This window comes from Molothrus ater, chromosome 14 (assembly GCF_012460135.2).
Source record: "Molothrus ater isolate BHLD 08-10-18 breed brown headed cowbird chromosome 14, BPBGC_Mater_1.1, whole genome shotgun sequence".
Classification (NCBI taxonomy): Eukaryota; Metazoa; Chordata; class Aves; order Passeriformes; family Icteridae; genus Molothrus; species Molothrus ater.
In genome coordinates this window covers 700,653-723,512 of record NC_050491.2, presented here as the reverse complement: position 1 = coordinate 723,512, position 22,860 = coordinate 700,653, and the positions used below count along the sequence as shown (strand labels likewise).

The window sequence follows — 22,860 nt, the reverse complement described above, 5'->3', positions numbered from 1 at the left end:
CCAACCTAAACCTCCCTTGGCACAATTTGAGGCGTTTCCTTTTGTCCTGCCAGTTGTTACCTGGGAGAAGCAATCCCCACCTGGCTCCACCCTCCCCCCAGAGAAAGGTCTCTCCTGAGCCTCCTTTTCTGCGGGCTGAGCCCCCCCAGCTCCCTCAGCCGGCGCTGAGCTGCTCCAGGGGGGAGGAACACAGACCCCATCCCCATTTCCTGCCCATTGTTTTCCATGCTCAGGAGCACCGCCAGAAGGAAGAACAAATCCCCCTGGCTGGATGGAGCCCAGCCCCATCCCAGCAAGGCAGGGACAGCCCCAGGCTGGTCCCAGCCTGCCGGGAAGGCACTCTGTTGAGGGAAACAGGAAGCCCTGAAATAGCAGAAGCTGGAAACACGTGGCCAGGGGGAGCTGGCCAGTGTCCCCCCAGCTCCCTGCACAGGCCCTTGGTATCATTCCAGGATGAACCCACTGCCCTCTGCCTGTACTGCTATGGCAGATCCTCGTCTCCCACCCACCTGATGCCAGCAGAACCCAGCCCAAAGCACTGGGTGCTCCAGGAGCCATCCCTGAATGCTCTAGGCCATCCTGGATCCAGCACCCCACTTGAAGAGGGCATCCAGGGGAGAGGTGCTGCTTTCCCTGCTGCTTCCCTGGCTGGGACAAACCAGGGCAATCCCCAGGGAGGACAAAACCAGCTCCTGGTGCAGCCCCTACTGCAAGCGCCAGGCCAGAGCTGCTGTCCCAGAGGGATCGGAGGGGTCTGAGCTGACACACCAAGAGCAGGCAGGGAGGAGGGAAGGAGGGATGATCCAGAGCATGCACAGCTGCAGGGATGAGCAGCAGGATGCTTCATCCCCCTGGCCACTGCACAGTGGGGCTGCCAGCAATGCCCACCTAGCACCGGCCATCCAGGGCTGACAGCTGGAACGCAGCTGGAGCCAGCAGACAGCCAGGTATAATGGCTTCAAACCATTATACCTGGCAGAGGGCAGACAGAATATTGGCAAGAAATCCTTCCCTGTGAGGGTGGGGAGGCCCTGGCACAGGGTGCCCAGAGCAGCTGTGGCTGCCCCTGGATCCCCTGGCAGTGTCCAAGGCCAGGCTGGACATTGGGATTTGGAGAAACATGGGACAAGGGGTGAAGGTGGGAAGGTGTCCCTTCCCAGGGCAGGGGGTAGAACTGGATCTTTAAGTTCTTTCCCAACCCAAACTAGTCTTGGATTCTATGAACATATCCCAAAGAAAGTAAATATCACAGCCAAATGAGAAAAGAGCTGAACTTCACAATCTGAAATATTCAGCTTTACAATTTAAACATTCCCCACAGCGGTTGGACAGGCAGGACACGAGAGGGACAGGTGGGACACAGCAGTGAAGGAGTCTGGCTGGGCACTGTGCTCCCAAAACAAGAAGAATTGCATGGGAACAAGCAGATATTCCAGGTCCAAAGATCGCTGCTGGAGCAAGCTGCTGGCCTCTGGGCACAGAAACCGGGGATTATGGTGAGGAAGGTATTTGCAGGCTCAGCCCCTGCCTGAATGGAGGCTTGGAGCCAGGGAACGGTGGGTGACACGGAGCTGGATTCTCCTGGTGCTGGATTAGCCGGTTCAGTTCTGAGGTTAACGCCGCTAAACCAGCAGGGAGCCCGGCCCGGTGCAGGCCTGACCCCGCTATTCCTGAGCTCACCCCGAGCCAGCTCAGGCTCGCACCCGTCACACCCAGGGCTCTGTCTGGGATGGGAACGATGCTGGTGGCCTTAGGGCAGCTCCTGGCGGAGCAGAGGGTGGCAGGAGGAAGCTCAGGGACAGGATGACTTCTCCTTGCCCCATGCCGTGCCCCAGCCGTGCTCCAGCGGCCACCGGCTCATCCCTGCCCCTCCCGGGGGACAGGCCGGCCAGGGGAGCAGAACAATCCCGGGAAGTGACCGGACGGGGGGGACACGAGGGGACAGGATACCGTGCTGGCCACCGCCACCGGCATTGTCTCTTTGGATAGCTGCGGGATGAGGTCAGAGGCTGAGCAGGGAACAGGGCCGGAGGAAACAACACCAACCCCTGCTGACAGCGCCCGCACGCTCTGAAGCTCACCAGGCACTGCAGGGAGGCTCTCTCCTTCCATCCCTGGGGGCTGGGGTCCCTGGGAGGGGGAACTCTCCTGTCCCCTGGGCAGCTGGAGGTCACATGGAGGCTCCCCAGGGACACCAGGAGTCGATGGAGTCCCAGCACTGCAGAGGATCCTCCCAGCCCTGAGGTGCAGCAGCAACCCCTGGCAAACCCAAAAGGGCCCAAATTCTCCCTCTCCTGCAAATGGGGAAAAATCCCTCCATGCTCCAAAGGCTGGAGCCCCTCTGCTCTGGAGCCAGGCTGGGAGAGATGGGACTGCTCACTTGGAGAAAAGGAAGTTCCAGGGAGAGCTCAGAGCCCCTTTCGGAGCCCAAAGGGGCTCCAAGAGAGCTGGGGAGGGACTGGGGACAAGAACAAAGAGGGAGAGGACAATAGGGAATGGCTTCCCTCTGCCAGAGGGCAGGGATGGATGGGAAATTGGGGAGGAATTGTTCCCTGGCAGGGTGGGCAGGCCCTGGCACAGGTGCCCAGAGCAGCTGTGGCTGCCCCTGGATCCCTGGCAGTGCCCAAGGCCAGGCTGGACACTGGGGCTGGGAGCAGCCTGGGACAGTGGAAGGTGTCCCTGCCATGGCAGGGGGTGGAACAAGACAGGCTTTAAATTCCCTTTTAATCACTACCATTCTGGGACTCCAGAAAAATATGTGAGGGGGCTTTACAGGACAGAAAGCCTGCAACATCCCTGGGGTTAGCCTGTCTCCCAAAATAGTTACAGCCTCTTCCACTGTCACAGCCAGACCGTCTGAGCAGCTGGGGACTTCCCCTCCCCAGAGAGCTGAGGTTCCTCTCCAAATTGCAGAGTGGCAGCAACTTCTTTAGGGGAACTCTGCCGACTCTTTCTGTCCCCTCAGTGGCTGGGGAGATCCTTCCAGGTGGGAGCAGCTTCACTGAGGAACGTCACACCTGGCCAGGGTGAGGAGCTTCTCCAGCTCCATCAGCCCCCTGGTCTGTGCATGGCGGTCCTGCCTTGAGGGACACATCCCTCCATCCCTTTTTCCTGGGGGTTTGAGAGTGGGGGAAAGCAGGGGGATACAGGCAGCACCTGCCCTGAGGTGGTCCTTTCAGTGGTGCCCTCCATGCAGTACAGGAAGGAGGTGACTGGCTGCCAGCCAGGGCCACCTCCACAAAGCTGTCACCTCCATGTCCCAGCAGGTCCATCTGGGTCCCCAGGAAGGCAGGAGATCTGCTCCAAGCCAGAGCTGCATCCCTCAGCCCAGAAAAGGGGCTCACTGGGGACCATGGGAGAAAGAGTGTGGGACACACACCTGCCTGCTCTGCCGGCAAACACCCCCGTGGGCTGCAGGGAGTCACAGGGAGCCGGGCTTGGGGGTGCCAGGCTTGGGGGAGCCGGGCCTGTGGGAGCCGAGCTTGGGGGAGCCGGGCCTGTGGGAGCCGGGCTTGGGGGAGCCGGGCTTGGGGGAGCCGGGTTTGTGGGAGCCGAGCTTGGGGGAGCCGGGCCTGTGGGAGCCGGGCTTGGGGGAGCCGGGCTTGGGGGAGCCGGGTTTGTGGGAGCCGAGCTTGGGGGAGCCGGGCCTGTGGGAGCCGGGCTTGGGGGAGCCGGGCCTGTGGGAGCAGCTGCGGGCCCGTGCAGCCGCCTCACTGGGGTTACCACTTCCCGCTGCTGCTGCTTCTGAGCAAACCCCCGGGGGCCCTTGGGTTCTGCAGCAGGGAGCAGTGACAGCCTCGCTGGTGGCTCTGTGCAGCAGCACAGCCCCACTCCAGCCTGGCCAAGGCTGCCTTGGATGCTTTTCCTGCTGTGGGGAGCAGGACCCTGGGGAGGAACTGCCTGTATTGCAGGACGTGCGTGTTCACTCTGATTGATTTTGCAGCACCTCCAGGGCAGGTGCAGGGCCACAGAGCCTCCAGCCCAGGAACCCTCTGACCCACACACATTCCTACACACCAGACCCTCCCTCATGGCCCCCCCAGCCCCTCAGGCTTGTATCCCCATGAGTGTGGGAGCAAGGTCAGGGTTCCTGCTGGGCTGCACAACAGCCCTTGGACAACTGCTCCTCCATGGGTTGGTGGATGTCACAACCTCCATCTCAGAGCCACTCTGGTGTGTCCCCAAGCTCTTGCTGGGGTTCCCAGGAAAGAAAATCCACCCCTTGTCCCTGCAGAAGAGCTCCTGTGCCCAAAGGGGGTTCTGTACATTGCTTCAGCAAGGTTCAGAAGCCACAGAATCATGGGATCATTTAAGTGGGAAAAGCCTTCCAAGACCATCGAGTCCACCTGTTCCCCCAGCACAGCAAAAGCCACCATTAATTAATCCATGTCCCCAAATGCCACATCCACATGTTTTTTGAATATTTCCAGGGGTGGGGGTTCCACCACTGCCCTGGGCAGCCCAGCACAGAGGTTTAGGATGATCTGCTGTCAGCACAGGCTGGGCAGGACAGGGCTGGCATTAGGGTCTCTGTCACCCCACGCACAGAACTGGCACTGTGGAGTGCCCAGTGTCACCCCCTGGGCCCCCAGCCCCCACCTGAGCAGATGCGGAGGTCTGTGTCACTGGGGCAGGAGAGGCTCCTGTGCTGATGGGACAGTTCAGCCATGGGACAGAGGCAGCTCCCACCTACACATCCCGAACCCAAGGGGCTGGACGAGCCCGCGGTGACACCCCAACCTGCTCCTGGCAACTCCCACAACAAACAAACCCCCAGAGCGTCACCAGCGCTGTGCTGTGGCTGCGGGGGTTATCGACCTCAGCAGATTTGGGGCTGGAAAATATTTATTTCTGTAGCTTGGCAACATTTGTCACTGCTGTGGGGGTGGAAGGGGGCGAATGGGACCTGGGGATAGTGACAGCCCGAGCATTGATGTCATCATTGCTGACCATCAGGACCGTGCTGGCTGGGAGGGGTTAAAGCCCCTTCCTGCACAGGCTGGGGAGGAGCTGGTGCAGCCCGGGGGCAGAACAGGACCAAGGCGGGAACAGACTCCAGAGTCAGAGCAAGACAGAGAGGGCAAAATGCCGACTGCAGTGACTCAGAGGGGAAAAACGCCCTCAGTGACACAGGGGTTGCTGCCATCAGCACAGTGGGACAGTCCTCACACCACCCTGGCTCCAGTGATGGGGGCTGTGTGTCCCCACAGAAGGTCACAGGCTGAGTGTCACAGGCATCTCTGGGTGTCACCACCTTGGCACACACTCACTCCCATCCCCTGGCTGCCCCTTGGGGTCCATTTGGGACAGACATCAGTGGTCACATTACACAACAGCCCAGAGCATCCCCTTGCTGGCCCTGCCCAGGGGCTGCCACCCTCCTGCTGGAGCAGCACTACCAGGCTGGGATCCGTGTGTGCTCAGAGCCTCCTCAGCAGCACTGAGTGCTGGTGCTGGCAGAGGGGGTGTCTGACATCCTCCTGCTCAGCACCCACGCACCAGGGATGAGGGCACAAACTGAAACTGCCCATTTCCTGCTCAGACAAGCTGCAGCAGAGCCACATGTGACCCTGCTCCACATGAGAAAGGGGGACCAGCCACAGGTTCCTCTTCTGTCATCCTGGTGGCACCTCCCAGGATGGAAAACTCCAGGGGGAAAGACTGGAGGGGAATCTCAGGGGGACCCATCATCCCATCCACGGCCAAACCTCACTCAAAGCTCAGCTTGGCACAGGGCTGCAAACCCACATCCCTGGGCCTTGTTCCTGGGCTGCTGACAGGGGCAAGATCCAGGGGAAGTGGCACCAGAGCCCCTCCCTTTGGAAGCAGGAGCCCCAGAGCAGGGCCCTCCATGCCAGAGGGATGACAGGCAGTGTCCATCTCCCTGGGCAGGGGAGGAAGGCACAGACTCTGTGCCCTCTGCCACCCCACACTGTCCGAGTGCCATAGGCAAGCAGGACAAGGGATTCCTGATATTCCTCTTTAGCCAGGCATGTGCTGCTGAACTTGCTTCCCTGAGGTTTCCCCCTTCTCCAATGCCAGTCCCACCAGCTGGCAGCCCCAGGCATCCCTGCTCCCACCCCTGCCAATGGGAAAAAGATGGACACAGACAGGCAGAGGTTTAAAATCCTGATCACAGAACCATATGTACAGCACAAAACATATTTTTTACAGTATTTACAGCAGCAGCTGAGGCAAAGGCACTTGGGGGGCAGAGAGGGGCCCAATTTGGGGTTCCCCATGCAAAGCAAAGGTCAGCAGTGACAGATGCCACCAAGGAACCAGGCTTCCCAGCCTGGAGGGGACACTGAGGTCACACTGATGTCCTGCAAGCTGATCTTCCCCAAAATTAGTCTGGGGGTTTCAGCAGCAGCTCAGCTCCCCCCCAGAGCCCTTGGAGCCACCAGACCCCACGCAGGGCAGGGCCAGGTCCCACCCAGGGCTGTCCTCTGGCAGGGCCTTGTCACCATCGTCCTGCGGCCGGATCTGTCCCCACTGCCCGTCCCTGTCCCCAGAGCCATCCCCACCCCAGCCAGGGGTGCAGAGGCAGCATCAGGGAGACTCAGGGCTGGGGCTGCTCCTCTCCAGACTCCACAGCACAGCTCACATCTCTGCAGGATGACACAGAATATGGTAACAGTCTGCAGGGTTAGAGAAGAAATCTGGGGCAGGGGGTCAGCTCTGGTCCCCTCCCTCCCTCCCAGCATGGCTGGGGCCTGCAAAGAAACACTTCCCACCAGCCACCTCATTTTGCACACCAGGGATGAGAACAGATAGCAGAACTGTGTGCTGTTGTCTGCGTGGGAGGAAATGTTTTTTAACCAGGTTCTCTCTGCCTCCAGCGTGTCACACTGTGGGAGGAAATGGCCTCTGCCTTGGTTTCCCCAGCACAGCAGCCATTGGGGAGCAGCCAAACTCTCCAGAGATGCCAGAGATGCCCAGCACAGCATCACCCCCTCTCACAGGGACACTCCCAGGCTCTTACCAGGAGGGAAACATCTGGAGAAGGAGAGCATGATCAACAGGCTCCCTGCCACCACACAGACCCACTCTCCTCCCTCCTGATGGGGTAGGTTAGGGTACACCACAAGGGAAGATCCCTTCTTTCCTCCTGCTCACCTTCCCCCTCAGGTAAAGAGCAGCCTCTGAGCAGCAGCTGGAGGGAGGCTGCAGGCAGAGGAGCACAGGCCCTCTGTGCATCTTCCCAAAGACATCAGCAGCTCTGCAAACTGTGCTGTTGGGCTTCACTGCCAGGACTAACCCAACCTTCATGTCCCCAGTCCCCTCCCCCAGGCACCAGCACTGCACCTCATCTGAGGAAACTGAGGCGCTGGCCAGGCTGTGCCGAGTCAGGGGCAGGGGAGGAGCCCCAGCCCAGGTGTCCCATCCTGTGGGAAGTGCCGGGACCAAGGCTGGGCATGTACCTTCCAAGGCTTTATCCAGGTCTGCAATGAACTCCTCCAGCTCCTGCGTGTCTCCAAGCTTTGCTAGTGGGGAAAAACACGGTCAGGTCTCCCCATTCCCCTCTCACTGGGGAGAGGAGAGACCCCAACCTCTTGTTCCTAGCATAGCTGCTCCAGCTTTGTTTGTCCCAGCCAGTCCAGCCTCAACTGGGAAAATCCCAATCCAACTTCTGCCCCTTCCAGGCTCCTGCCAGGACACAAGGGCTCATTCCCACTCTGTAGGGCCCCATTGGCACCCCCCTATCCAGGGCTGGCAGTCATTGCCAAGCCCAGCTGAGCACAGAGAAGCCCTGCAAACCCCTTTGGGTGGGGCCAGGCTCACCTTTAGTGGGATAAGTGTCAGCTGGGCTGTTGAGGTGCTCCTCACTGGAGTTGAGGCTGCTTCCTGGGGACGTGCTGGCACCTGCAGAGACAGAGCATCAGTCCCTGGCCTGGGCACAGGCACCTGATGAACATTTTGCAGGAACACGGCCCGATCATGCCCATGGCACAGGGTGGCACACTCTTGGAGACCCCATCTGCTCCTCCCCTGCTTCTAGGAATGCTTGGAAAAATGGAACTGAGTTTCTTTTTCAGGTCAAAGACCACCAGAGGTTGCCTGGGCACAGTTACAAGGACGGGGTTATTACAGAGAACTAGGTTATCCCCAGCCCCTCAGGGTCCTGCAGCAGCCTGCCTGGCATAAGGAGCCCTGGCAGATGTTGACAGGTCCTGGGCCAGTATCCAGCGGCCATCCCCCCATTGCTCATCCAGCCCACCAGGGCTGAGTCAGGCAGCATCAGCAGGAAGATGTGCTCCATGGAGGAACCACAGAGCTCCCACCCTGGCAGACGCCATCCTCCCCAAGGCTCCTCACCCCCAGCCCAGACTCACTCTCCAGCTCATCGATGCCACTGTCATACACACTCTGTCCCGCTTTCCTCTTCAGCTCCTCCAGGTGCTGCTGGTACTGACTTGCAGGGCCCCGGTCAAAGTCCTCCATGACCTCGTCAAACTCCCTCAGCAGCTCACTGAGCTCCTCAGCCATCGCTGGGGGCAACATGGGGGTGTTGGGGTACCCACCTGGCAGGCAGGGCCAGCAAGAGCCTCTCGGGAGCAGCCCAGGCTGGGGACGGGGCAGAGCCAGGCTCCAGGTCCTGCGGCCAGTGCAGGCAGTGCCAGCACTGCTCCGAGCACACCCAGCTCCTCGGACAGCTCAGCCTTCCCTCCAGCTCATCCCACAGCTGGGCTGCGGGCAGCCCAGTAAGAGCTGGTCCTACGCAGGCTTGACAGAATCCCAGAAGGGTTTGAGCAGGAAGGGAGTACAAAGCCCATCCCATCCCATCCCAGCCCTGCCATGGGCAGGGACACCTTCCACTGTCCCAGGGTACCCCAAGCCCCGATGTCCAGCCTGGCCTTCGGCACTGCCAGGGATCCAGGGGCGGGCACAGCTGCTCCGGCCAGGCTGGGGCACACGGAGGAGCGCACAATCCCCGGCCGGGGCAGTCCGGGACCCCGGCTCCATCCCGCTCCCGGGGGTGCCCGGAGGCTGCGGGGGGACACAGGAGCGGAGCCCCTCGCGGGTTCCGAGGGGGCGGCATCCCCCGGTTCGGTTCGGCACTCACCGGCTGCTCGGCTCCCTGCGCTCCGGTCCCAGCGGCAGCAGCGCCTCCCGCTCCGCTCCCGCCGCGCTTTTGGCCCCGCACCGGGGGCTGGGCGGGGGCTCCGGGAGGCTCCGCCCCCAAACGGCAGCGCGGGACGGGGGGAGTCCCGGGGTTACCCCCCCAAACACCCCGAACACCCCCGATCAAAAAACCCCGAACAAACACCCCTGAACAAACACCTCCGAACGCCCCCGCCCGGTCTCGCTCCCTCAACACGGGGGTCGGGCTCAACTCCCGGGGAACAAGGGACAGACGGCCTCAAGCTGTGCCAGGGAGGGTCAGGTTGGATATTAGGGGAAATTCCTTCATGGACGGGGCTGTCCGGCCTGGCACAGCTGCCCGGGGCAGTGGTGGAGTGCCCGTCCCTGGAGGGATTTCAAAGCCGCGTGGATGTGGCACTTGGGGACATGGGTCGGGGTGGCCTTGGCAGTGCTGGGGGATGGTTGGACTTGGTGCTCTTGCAGGGCTTTTCCAACCTCAGCGGTTCCACAGTTCTCTCCCACAGGTTTCCCAGAGAGCTGTGAAGCCCAGAGCTCTGTGTCTGGGCCCTGCCATGGATCCTGGTCAGCAGCGTGAGGGAGACACAGGGATTTAAAAAAGAGGAGCTCAGGCTCTGCTTTCCTTGCTGTTGACTCTAAAGCCACCCATGGATCCGAGCAGCCGGTCCCACTCCTGCAGATTCTCCCTGTTGTACCCTCATACAAGCCCTAGGCCTGGCTCTGCCCCACCAGTCTGAGGGACTCAAGGGGGCTTTGGTGGGGCTGGAACTAAAAACCAGCCAGAACCTCCCAACAGCAGCAACTGCCCCCAAAAACAGCAACTTCTGCCTAAACAGCAATGACACCCCCAAACAGTGATCAGCCCCAAAACAGTGACCAGCTCCTGAGAGCCACCACCCCCCAAAGCAGACTCCCCCAAACATTCACCCCTGCCCCAAAAGCAACCACCCCCCCTCAAGAAGAGACCCCCAACAGCAGCAGCCCCTCCTGTGCCAGCACTGGGGATCAGGAAGGATCAAGGCAGAACCTTCCTTGTCATTTCTGAGGTGACCCCCAAGGCTTGCAGGGGCAAAGAGCCCCTGAGAACAGAACCTGGAGCAAAAGCCAGCCAGCCCCTCCAGAGCAGGTCCAGAGCAACACCAAGGCTCCATGATGAGATGTGCAGCTGGCTGGGGAGGGGGTTTATTTCATTTCGTGAGGCTGGAATGGAGCAGCTCCGGGCCAGCCCCGGGCGCTCCGGCAGAGTCTCGGTGCAGCCGCACGGGGGCCGGGCCAGGCCGGTGCCGGGCTGCCCTCAAGCGGAGTTTGCAGCAATATCGCATCAACGCTGCCAGGGATAAACACCCTACTGCGACTTGGATGGCTCTGCAGCAGCCAGAGAAAGCTGGTGCTTCCCCCCATTGAGCTCCCCGTGTCCCCCTGCCCCCGTTATGGTGCTGGGAAAGTGAAATCCAGCAGGACTTTTCCTGCAAAGAGCTGCATCCTGTGTCAGCATCCCTGTTCCATCCTAGAATCATAGAATCACAGAATGGCTTGGGTGGGAAGGGACCTTAAAGTCCATCCCTCTCCACCCCCTGCCATGGGCAAGGACACCTTTCACTATCCCAGGCTGCTCCAAGCCACATCCAACCTGGCCTTGGGCACTTGCAGGGATCCAGGGGCAGCCACAGCTGCTCTGGGCACCCTGTGCCAGTGTTTTACCACCCTAGGAAGGAATTTGAAAGGCTGGGGGCTGCTCTTGCAGCAGGTACAATCCCACCCAGAGCAGTGGCTGGATACAATGTTGATTTCACAGCTGACATTCAAGCCTTCCTGGAACCTTCCACAGCCTCATGGTGTCCCAAATTTATCTGCTCCTCCAGACACAACAGCTCTGCTGCTCTCTGGAGTTTATCAGCTCCCAGGGGGTCTCACCAGCTATCTCACAGCACAGGCTCCTCTGGGAAATGCTTCCCCACCCATCCCAACTGTTCTGATCTGCAGGGAAGGGACCTTTGCAAAATAAGAGCCCAGCCCTGAGCAGGGCACCTGAGAAGGTCTGGGTGTCTTCAGACCATGACTGGGTGCAGGCTGTGATGGAATATGGAATACTGTTTACAGAAGTACTGTTTTGTCCCCAGAAGTGCCCTGCTGTGGCTGCCCCATCCCTGGAAAAGTTCAAGGCCAGAAGGCCAGGCTGGATGGGGCTTGGAGCAGCCTGGTGCAGTGGAAGGTGTCCCTGCCTGAACCAGAGCCTCACCACCCTCACAGGGAAGAATTTCTCTGAATATCCCAGGAATATCCCAATTTCTCTCTCTGGCAGTGGGAAGCCATTCCCCTTGTCCTGTCCCTCCAGGCCCTTACAAAAACATTTGGATACATGGATAAGGTCCCTCTGAGCCATCTCCTCTCCAGGCTGAGCAGTCCCAGCTTCCTCAGCCTGTCCTCCCAAGAGTGCCCACAGGTGTAGGGATGACAATCCATTCCTGAGGTGCTGTGAGGAGGAGGTGGCAGGGGAGGGCTGTGCTGAGGATGTGGCAGTGGTTGGTCCCACAGGGAGGTGCCAGCCTGGCAGGTGACCCCCGAGTACAGCTCTGCCCCCAGGGCACAGGCACAGGGGCTGCCCCCAAAGTGAGGCAAGGGCTGGGTTTTGTGGGAAAAGCTGCCTGGTTTTGTCCAGAGAGCCTGGGCAGGGCTAGATGCCAACATGCAGGTTTAGGAAGGAGACGCTGCTGTAGAGCTCCGAGCAGACCGAGCCTCGCTCCAGGCTGCGTGTCCAGCCGGACAGCACGGACAGAGCCAGCTCCTCCCCGGGATCCTCACGCTCTGGGCTCCTAAGGAAGCAAAAAAGAGAGAGATTCTGTTAGCAAATGCTTCTACTGCCTACTGCACTCCCAAATGGACTCAAGCAGTGATCCCAAAGACTGCCATCTCCAGACAGTCCCAAAAGGAATGTGAACACAAACCAGAAGCTGTAGCATGGATCACAGAATCCCAGGTTTGGGTTGGAAGGAACTTTGAAGAGCATCTAGTCCATGGGCACAGATACCTTCCACTAGATGGGGTTGCTCCAAGCCCCATCCAAATTGGTATGGAAGTGGCCTGTGGTCCAGGAAAACCCTTCCCACAGGACAATTCATGTTTACTGAAGAGTCACCAGGTCTACTGAAGGCTCTTGAGCATCCTCTGCTTCCCAGGATCCCCTGTTTTCAACCATTCCCTACTTCCAACCCCAGGGAGCAAACCCCCTCCTTCATTATGTGCCATGGTGGACCCAGCTCATGGGATGAGAGGTCCTTTCAGCCACCACCTTTAACCTTAGGGAAGGGCACGAGCTCTAGTTCTGAGCCTCAGTGGGAATGTCCCAACTTGTACCCAAAATGTGGATGTATGGACAGAGCTGGTAGCCCCACACAGACACCCGGGGCAGGCAAAGACTGCAGTGAAACATGGACACCAAGGACAGAGGAGGTTTGGAGAAGGCTGGTGGTGGAGCAGGAATCAGCGTGTGACACTGAGAGGCAGGAGCAGGGGAAGGGCTGGGCAGGAGCTGTGTGGACACCAGAGAGAGAGCTCTGGAGAGAGCTGGTACAGGATGAGGAGCAAACAGGGAGAGCAGGGAGCTCTGAGGCATGGGAAGGATGGAGTGTGAAGGGCTTTAGCTGAGGAGCTGTGACCAGGGCGCTGTAGGAAGGAGCAGTCTGGAGGAAGATGAGCAGGGTGTGCTGCCACTTGTCCCTGTGCCCTGAGGAGCCCTCGGGCACTTACGGCACGTCAGGGAACTTCCTGCGCAGCAGGTACTCGATGACATCGGGGTCTGTCTGGAACAGCCTCCTCAGCACGTCACACTGCATCTCTGGGGACACCTGGGGAGACACGGCCACACCACTCGTGGGGCCGCTCTCGGCAGGAAGCTGAGCAGAGGCAGCCAAGGAAGGACCCCAGGACGTGGTCACAGACCCAGCACGTTGGTGTCACACCCCACACACCTCCCAGGGGCTGCAGGATCTCAGCTCCTGCTTTCCCTCCACTATCCCCAGTCCTCTGACTCCCTGCAGGCCACAAAAATTGCTATAAGGCTTTTTGGGGACCTGAAATGTCCCATTCAAATAGACCTGAGGGGATTCTTACTGCTGCCTGCGAGTGCCCTGTGGGATGGTGGAGAGAGGATGGAGCCAGAGCCTTCCCAGAGGATGGGCACAGACCAAGGGGTGCATCTCTGACAGGGACAAAATCCTTCCCCTGCTGCTCTTGGAAGAGTTGAGAGGGAAGGAGGGGCTGGAGGGGCTGCCCTGAGGAGCCCCACGTACCATGAACAGGGAGTGATGGTGCTCAATCAGCCTCTGGAGCACCAGGATTATGGCAGCACTGTCCTCAAAGTTCAGGGCACCAGCATCTTTCTCTCCAGGCTTCTCCTTCTGCAGGATGTTGGGACCAAAGACTGTAGCCAGGTTTGACACTGTCATTTTATTCCCAGGGATCTACAAGGAAGAACCAAAGAAACCTGTGGACTGTGGATGTAGTGGCATGGGATGTCCCAGGATGTCCTCACCCACCCCAGGGCAGGAACACAAGGGCGAGGTGAGGGTGAGATGTTGGTCTGGGTCCAGTTTGGTCCTCTCTGAGCTGGTGGCAGGGCCAGCACAAAGGGCTTGAGGTTCTGGAGCACACACTCATCCCATCCCCACTTTTTCCAACCACAATGATCCCAGGATTCCATGAAGGATTTGTTTTCTCCCCCAAGCTTGCAGCAGCCCCACTCAGTTGCAGCCACAGCAGCCCGAGCACCTTTCCAGGGCAGCCCCTCGGGAGCAGCAGCCTCACCTGACGGCCCTCGGGGTCCCAGGAGCTCTCGGCGTGCCGGGCCACCTCGGCCAGGAAGCGCAGGAGGCGCAGCAGGGTGTCACTGTGGCACGGGGGCAGCAGGAACAGCAGCAGCTGCAGCGTGTCCAGCTGGGCCTGCCCCTCCAGCGCTGGGGAGAGCAGTGTTAGTGAGGGTCCCAGCCCACCAGGCACTTCCAGCCCTCCTCCACATGCTTGGGAATGAGCTCTGGTGGGAGCCAGGCTGCTGTCCCACCCTTCCTCCCATGGGATGGAGAACCCAGCAAGAGCTGTGGTGTTGTTGGATATTGCACAGCCACACAGCCAAAGAATGTCACAGACCAGAGGGATTTAGAGTCCAATTCAAAAGAAATCAAACAAAAGCCCCACCAAATCCATCGATTACAGTAACTGCATGTGGCAGTGCCACGGAGCACAACACCCATCCCAGAAGCTTTGGAAAAGAAGGGTGGTGAGGAAGGATCCATTCCTGGCAGTGTCCAAAGTCAGGCTGGACAGGACTTGGAGCAACCTGACCAAGTGAGAGGTGCCCCCAACACAAATTCTCCTGCGGCTGTGCAGGCTCTGCCCCACAGGTACTCACTGGCTGTGCTGAGGAAGGCTCCATAGAGCTCTCTGGGAATCAGGGAATCAGGCATATCCCGGAGAAACTCTTTGAGCAGGGCAGCCACATCATGAACACTTTGATGCTCATCCAAGAAAACATCCAGCCCTCGGTCAAACTCCTCCCTCAGCTTGGAGATGGAAGAAATGGGAAGGATGAAAATCACAGTCAGTTCTAGTCTGTTTCAGACCTCTCCACACCAATGTCAGCTCTATCCATCCCCATCCACACGAGCCTCTATCCCCGACAAGGCACAGCCAGAGGATGCAGTGAATGCCTCCCTTTACCTGCTGGACTCTTTTCTTGGAGCTTCCAACACGGAAGATGCCAACAGTTTGGAGCCCTGGGGGACAGAGAGGTTAGTGCTGTGCATTCCCACTGCTCCCTGCCACCCTGGCTGCTCCTGGGAGCACCTCAGCACCGTGGTAGGGCTTCTCTTACATGGCTTTCCCTTCTCCAGGCAGTGAGGAAAAGGAAAGGCTGTGGAGCCATGAGATTTCCTTGGGTTGGCTGTGGGAAGGGAGGAGATCCCGTCCCTACAGTCACTGTAAGCAAGGGCTAGATGTGCAGCAGAGGTTGAGGCACCAGGAGATGGTCACTGACACACACAGTGACATTCCCTCCTCTGTAACATTCCCCTCTGGTGCTGCATCCAACCCAGAGGACTCTCCACAGGAGGCTTTTTGGAAGATGCCCTGCCCCAGGACTCACAGAAGCATTCAGGTTGGGAATGACCTCCAAGACCATCGAGTCCAACCTTCAGGTGAATCCCATGGTGCCCATTAAACCTGGCCTTCCTCCCACCTTGGGGGTGGTCAGGCCAGGATATCCTGGTGGCCACACACAGGGAGTTTTTCCAGCCCTTACCGTGTGTCTCAAGGTGAGTGCAGCACCTGTCCACAATCCGTGGCACCTGCCAGGTGATGGGGTTCAGGCTCAGCTGCTTCTTCTTGCCACGGCTCCTGCGAGGGTCCAGCTCATGGGGGTGTGAGAGCTGCAGGGCCTCCAGCAGCTCAGAGGCATTGTCACTCAGGTCCGTGATGGAATCCACAGACATGGCCCCCTGTGATGGAGCAGAGGGCATTTGGAGGTGGCAGGAATGACCCCACAGATCTGTCACTGCCGTGACCTCACGGGTTTCTGGGAAAGGGCAGCATCCAGTGCCACCCCTGCCATGGGCAGGGACACCTTCCACTGTCCCAGGCTGCTCCAAGCCCCAGTGTCCACCCTGATCTTGGACACTGCCAGGGATCCAGGGGCACCCACAGCTTCTCTGGGTACCCTGTGCCAGGGCCTCCCCATCCTTATGGGGAAGAATTCCTTCCCAATATCCCATCCACCCCTGCCCTCTGGACCCTTAAATGTCCCCCTGGTAACCTCATCTCCATAAGAGCTTTGCTAGTGAGGGTCCTCCCACTCCTCACAGTCCATCTCTGAGGGCGCTGGGGACATCACCATTTCCCTGAGGACAGACTGGGACCGGCCCAGCCTGGGACACAACCCACTCAGTCAGTAAGAAAAAATCCTGGAAAATCCCATTTATTGCCAAATTCAGATGCCCCCATCCCACAGCACCACCACAGCCCATTTTGGGGACCATACCCTCCGCTGGCTCCAGGAGCTCTTGTCCACAAGCACTGGGGAAAGCGGCTCCTCTGGGCAGCCCCCGTCGGGTGCCCGGATGCAGCTGGTGCCCATTCCCAGCCTCCTGTGCCTCTGGGCCCGGAACCTCGTCACCGTGGCCTCCACCTCCAGGCAGAGCCGCCGGCTCCTGCCCACGGCCTCCTGCAGCTGCCGGCAGGCGCGGTCATTGGCGATGACCTGGGCGAGCGGCACCCCGAAGGTGTGGGGAGAGCAGTCTGGGGGAACACGGCAGGGAGGGAATTGCAGTGAGGGAGCTGCAGGGATGAACCCCCGTGTCCTGCCCCCAGGAGCGCCTGGAGCGCGCGGTGCTGTCCCAGGGAGCCAGGCAATCCCCAAGGGAGCTGCTCCTCCTGGAGAGTCTGAAAGGTGTGGTGGGACCCTGGGTGCCAAAGAGCCAAGGGGGGGGGGGGCACCCCATGGGAAATGGGGGGCTGGGGGGACAGGGAGGAGACACAGGGGCCTGCTCTGTGGGCTTGTTGGAGCCCGTCCCAGTTTTTCCAGGAGTTTCCTTCCTTTGACTGGCTACAGCCCCATGAAGATGCCATGGCATCTATGAAGCAACAACTTCATAAATCACCAAAAGATCCTTTCCAAATTCTAACTGTGAGAAATGGACTTGTAGAGAGTTCTCAGGGCCTAACAGAAGGCCCACACAGTGTACATCCGTATGCAGACTTTGAGACAAGAAATGCTGACTTAGAAATACCATAGAATAAGACAGATATTGTTGAGAGAAAAATGGAGCTAGAAAAAAGTTTCAAAAGATGACCTTACAAATAAGACTAGATACTTTAGAGAAATAAAACTATGAAAAATGCATTATATCAGGACCCACGAGGGGTAGTTTTAGATGATTGGCTTTAAGACATCTACAGCATGGCGTGGCAAAAAGCTGATAGGCCAAGAAAGACTCATAGTGTATTGTAATTAGGAAATAGTTGGTTTCTGATTGTGATGGCATGAATTATAACATCTGTGCTGTCTCACCCTTCTCATGAGACTGAAAATGGAAAAAAAGATTTTAAAATGCCTCTCAGCTGCCCCATCTCGAGATCAAGAAGAGAGTATTGTCCAACAAACTGGTGGCCTGTGTGGGGAGCAGATAACTAAACTGTCTGACCTGCCAGAAAGCCCCGAGGTCATTTTTGTGAAGTGTTGCTGAGACAAGCATGAATCCTGGGATCATAACTCTTGCAAGAAGAGAGAAGTTGGATTTCTGCCCTCGTCGCTGGCTCGATCAGGACAGAGATCCAACAAGGACTTGCCGGTTGCTCAACATCAGGTAAGACTCAGGGAACATGTTAGGACACAAGATGTCCAATTTGCCTGGAGATATTTATAAAACCTTAAAGATCTGGTCAAATCTAATTCCTGTAACGTTTCAAAATCTGAGTTAAAGGACTTACTATTATGCATTCAGAAGCGGTTTCCAGCTGCGGATGAAGCTTCTATGTTATCACTCCCTCTCTGGGAACTTTTGGGATTGAAACTATACAATGCTTTTACTACAGACAGAGATCAAACAGCTACTAGGTTGCTACCAGCATGTTGTACAATGATTGATATGTTTAAGCATTGTACTAAGTAAAATACGAGGCATTAATTTCAGTAGTTTCCTTGAATGGGTTTTGTACTGGTGTGGGGAAGCTCATTCCCACCTGGCTCTGCTCTAGGATTCTGTGTACCCCAGGGTTGTCACCGAGGTCCTTCAGAGGATGCTAAGATAGAACTGGAGGTAACAAGAGTGGGGCAAAATGGGCAGATAGACGCATTTATAGGTGTTCACCTTGAAAATGCATTTCACATTGCACACATTCCACACACCTTTCCGTCCTTCCAGGCTCCATCAAGCTCGTGCCATTCCAAGAACAGCAGAACAACTGTGATGAAGCATCCTACTGGATTCAGGCACCTCCCACCCCACCAAAAATCACCCATTCCCCCTGAGAGCAGGGACTAAAGCCCAGGTAAAAGTGAGGCTGCTCACCTTTTCTCTCCTTCGAGAAGCTCTCCAGCTTCTGCCGGATGGATTTAATGCCTTTGGAGCCATCTAGGAGGAGAAGAAAAGGGGAAGGTTCAGCACCAGCATCTTGGGGCTCAGCATAGGCTCCCTGTCCCTCTGCAGCCTCCAGCCAGGGGACACTGCAGCCATGACCCTGAGAAGATCCGGAAGTGTCCTGGGACACACAGTGGGCAGCAGCTGCCCAGGGACCAGCCCTGGAGATGGACATCACTGCTTGGAGAACATTCCCAGAGATGGGCACCATCCTCTGTGGGTGAAGGGATGGAGGGACCCCATGGCTCTAGACGAGCAGTGACACCCAGAAAGGCTTTGGGAACGTTTTACAGAGCACAGACATAAAAAGTTGTACAAAACACCATTACAAATCCCATCCTGCTCTGTAGGAATCCCACCTCACACATCCAGCAGCAGTGAACTAAGAATTCACTCACTGCCCACCCTAAATCCTTCCAGGACACATCACCCTATTCTGGCTCATACTCTTCATTCCTGAAGAATTCTCTTCCTAGGAACAGCTTATATCTACTTGTTTGGGTTATTTTGTAGGACTTAGAGGAAAGCTCTGACAGCTGGAATGAGGAACATGAGTAGAAGCCAGCATAAATTATCCAGCAGCACACTGACCAACCAGGAAGGAAATACTGGGGTCTGGGGCTTTTTTTGGCACTGCACTGGTCCCTAGAGGAGCTGCTGCTAGGGTGTCACTGCAAGAGGGATTACAACAGTCCAAAATAAAACAAAATAGAAAAGGAATCAGGATGTTTGTGGTCAAAGTCCTCCAGGGCTGCAGCCCTGGAGCAACTGGGAGTTCTGGGAAGGAGAGGGGAGCTGTGCTGGATGCTGGATCTTCATGATGCCATTTCATGGCATGAAATCTTTGGGATATTAAGGTGGGAAGCCAGACTTGGGTGCCACCTCAAGCAGTTGGTGCTCAGTGTGAGGGAAATGCCCCATCCCTGGGAGAGGATCCCAGAGACCTGGAGCCTCCATCCTGCCCTGGAGTGCCAGGACTGAAAGGAGGGCTGGAGACCCCCAGGCTCCCTCTGCACCCCCAGCCCCAGACCTGGTGAGCTGGTGGCATCCCCTGCCCTGCTGGGATGCCAAAATATGGCCCAGGGCACAGGAGGCACATCAAGTGGATAAGAAGTAGATTTGGGAAGGAGTCTGGGAACCACAACTCTCTGGATTTGCTGGTGGGGGACACAGTCAACCCCGGGAACCCTGACAGGGCCTCTGTGCTCAGTTCCTGTGGAGCTCCTAAATTTATTCACCCTTTTATGTGCCAGTGAATTATCCACTCTCCCATAAGCCCCTTTCCAGCATCAGGACTTAGTGCTGGCCATGGATCCAAACAGCAAATCCCATCCCACCCCAAGGGCACTCAGACAATCCCAGTGGAGACCTCGCCAAGTTGTCACATCTGGTTTGAGTTTGGGGGTTGGAGGGTCACATTCTCACACTGCTGCGGACACATAAACCCCTCCACAGGCTGATCAGGCCTTCAGGGCTCAGAATAAAGCAAGAATGAGAAATAGAATGGACCAAAATATGTCACAAATGTCTCTCCATAACCATCATCCTGGGTTGTGGTGCGGGGGTGAGCAGCATGAATGGCTCAGCCTCAGCCCCCCTTGGCAGGAGCCTCCTGTCCTGTCCTCTCCCATCCTGTCCCTCCTCTCCCCTCCTCTCCCCCTGTACCTCTGTCCAGACTGAGATGCCCCACGGGCAGCCTCTCCTGCAGCTGGAACAGCGCCAGCTCCTGCAGACTGGCCCTCTCCAGCTCGGACAGGCTCTGCAGGGCCACGGGCTGCATCCCAGGGCTGGGGCCTGGCACAGGGGGCGAGCCAAAGGTCCTCTGGAAAACACACCTGTGTGAAAGGAACACATGGCAGCGACACCTGCTTTAGGAGAGAAACTGCTGGGAGCACCCCAGGGAGTCTTTGCAGGAGACATTTGTCCCTCTGTCACCTCTCCAAAGAGCCAGTGGGGTTGCAGAGCCCCAGCCACATCATCTCACTTCAACCTTCCAAGCAAAGGCCTTGGAGGCATCAGGAGAAGATATTTAGATTTGATATTGGGAAGGAATTGTTCCCTGTGAGGGAGGACCTGGCACAGGGTGCCCAGAAGAGCTGTGGTTGCTCTGTCCTTGGAAGTGTCCATGGCCAGGTTGGACAGGGCTTGGAGCAGCCTGCACTGGTGGAAAAGGTCTCTGCATGGAAGGAGATAAGCTTTAAGATCTCTCCCAAATTCTATCATTTATCTCTTTTAAATCACAAACAACTGCACATGACCAGAGGTGCTGAAGCCCTTTACCTCAGGCACAGGCTGGACCACAGACCATGGACACACCCTGGGCACCCCATCTCCTCTCCCAGAGCTTTGGGGAGCCCTCCCTGTTGTGTGCAGGCTCTGGGAGAGCCCACACAGGGACCTGGCTCCTCACCCCACACTGACCTGGCTACCTCCAGCGGTGCCACCTCCTCCTGGTGCCACCTGTGCCACCACCCCAGCACCACCCAGCACGGTCCAAAGAGCAACAGCAGCCCCAGAGAGAAGAGAGGACTGAGGTCAGAGTACAGGCTCTGAAAAGAACCTCCCCAAAGAGGCTTAAGGCAAGAATGAAAAATAAATGCCTGGAAGTCTCAAGGGATGAAGTGAGACCCCCAGGAACGGGACAGGGCTCATGTGTCAGTCTCTGCCCCCCTCTAGCCCCTGAGACTGGTTCCTTCTGGCCAGGTTTGAAATCTCAGTTTCTAAAGGTTAGAAATTAGAAATTCAGAAATTAGAATTTAGAAAATTACATAAATTAAAGAAGAAAACAAATATAAAGGAGTTGTTCAGAGTTCCCTGTAAGTGGACACTGAAAAGGGAATTCACCTACATCATAGAATCCCACACTGGTTTGGATTGGAAGAGACCTCAAAAACCATCTCATTCCACCCCTGCCATGGCAGGGACACCTTCCACTGTCCCAGGCTGCTCCAAGCCCCATCCAACCTGGCCTTGGGCACTTCCAGGGATCCAGGGGCAGCCACAGCTGCTCCAGGCACCCTGTGCCAGGGCCTGCCCACCCTAGGATGGAATTCCTTCCCAATATCCCATCTATCCCTGCCCTCTATCAAATTAAAGAGGCACAATGCAGGGATTTTTATAACTTCCATGCTGCTCCCCTGGGATGGCATAGGGCAGGAAACTCCTTGGCTGTTACAGATGAGAGCATCTCCATATGCCAGGGACAGCTCCATGCCTCTGCTGCATCCGGAGGTCCCAGCAGGGCAGGAGCAGCTCTGCTGTGCATGGATGGACGGATGGATGGATGGACATACCCCCAGAGAGACACACTATAGGGAGTTACCTTTGTGCAGGTGAAGCCCCACACTCCAGCAGAGCTCACGGCCACATCCCCAGCCTGAGCAGAGTCCTGGGGGATGCGGCTGCCATGGGGTGAGGAAGAGGAGGATCCCAGTCAGAGAGGGAGCAGCAGAGGGAAGGCAGGAAGGAGAAGGCAGGAAGGAGAAGGCTGGACAAGCTGCTGCTTATCTGCCCAACCACAGGCGCCACTTGCGGAGCCCTGTGACGTGCCACCATCACTGGTACTGCCAAAACTCATCCTCCAGGAGTTAACCCCAAACACCTGTCCTGCTTGCCAGCCCAGGTGTGGATTTATGTCCCTGGGAAGAGCTGAGATGGGGACCAGCACCTCCAAGCCAGAGGCACAAGAGCAGCGTGGGTGTCCCTGCAGGGGACAGGGATCAGTGATCCCTGTGAATCCCATGGGACAGGAGAGCTCACTCATCCTGGACAGGCACCAGGCTCCCCATAAGAAATGCTGGCCCACAGCGGGGGCAAAGGCAGAGCCCCACAAAAACCCTCCTTTGGAGGGGATGCCAGAGCAGGAATCTCACTAACTCAAAAACAGGACTGGTGCTTATTTCAGGAAATCTCATGGGGAAAGCTCAGTGCAGCTGCCCCCTCCATTCCCAAGGAGCAGCGGCTGCTCCCCCAGTCTCAGCTGCAGTTTCTCTCTTCCCAGCTGGAACAAAGGGCCCACGTTTACCTTGTCTGTGTCCTCTTGCAGCAGCACCAGCAGCTCCTGGATGTCCCAGCTCCTCCTTTGGGACAATGGCTTTCACAGCAGCATCTCCTCAAAGGCTCCAGGGGCCCTTCCAGCCCACAGACGGGAGGAGAAGTGGGGAAGTGATGGAAAGGAGCTGCCACAGCCAAGGGGAGGAGAGAGGGGATGAGAATGTGAATTTTCTGCCAAAGAAATGAGAGCCAGAAACAACGTGTGGAGAGAGAGCAGGGCTGGATGGAAGGAACTGCTCTTCCCACGCTGGACACAGAGCCTTGGCAGGGATCGCTCATTGCTCAATCCCCTCCATCCTCAGCTTTTCCTGCTCCCATCCATGGGCAACCAGGACACCCCCAAAGCATCAGCTGTGCTGCCTGGTAAAACCTAAACTGGGAACGTGTGGCCTGGGCTGGTTGGGGAGGGCCAGTGGATGATTCCCACCTCAGCTCTCCATGCAGACCTTCCTGGTGCTCCACCATGGCATCTTCCCCGTGACAGTGTCTGGCAGGGTCTGGCACAGGCTGGGCACATGGATGCTCTCCACATCCAGGGTCCCTGCAGAGCTCTGCTGTTGAGGAGCTCACAGACCTC

At 57.7% G+C, this 22,860-nt stretch overlaps 2 protein-coding genes across 2 annotated transcripts; both read right to left on the bottom strand.

Annotated features, from left to right (window-relative positions):
• Positions 1–6,116: 6,116 nt before the first annotated feature.
• On the bottom strand, positions 6,117–9,140 carry LOC118698501 (regulator of cell cycle RGCC-like). Its single transcript, XM_036401825.1, has 5 exons — positions 9,068–9,140; positions 8,337–8,492; positions 7,786–7,866; positions 7,425–7,487; positions 6,117–6,611 (listed from the first exon to the last, which is right to left on the bottom strand). The coding sequence occupies exons 2-5, from the start codon at positions 8,488–8,490 to the stop codon at positions 6,604–6,606; spliced, it is 306 nt and encodes a 101-aa protein (XP_036257718.1). The 5' UTR covers positions 8,491–8,492; positions 9,068–9,140; the 3' UTR covers positions 6,117–6,603.
• Positions 9,141–10,461: 1,321 nt separating this feature from the next.
• Positions 10,462–18,405, bottom strand: ARHGAP36 (Rho GTPase activating protein 36). The gene is made up of 9 exons (XM_036402351.2): positions 18,162–18,405; positions 16,133–16,389; positions 15,398–15,593; positions 14,818–14,873; positions 14,510–14,660; positions 13,909–14,057; positions 13,395–13,565; positions 12,853–12,950; positions 10,462–11,918 (listed from the first exon to the last, which is right to left on the bottom strand). The coding sequence occupies exons 1-9, from the start codon at positions 18,403–18,405 to the stop codon at positions 11,780–11,782; spliced, it is 1,461 nt and encodes a 486-aa protein (XP_036258244.1). The 3' UTR covers positions 10,462–11,779.
• Positions 18,406–22,860: the final 4,455 nt, after the last annotated feature.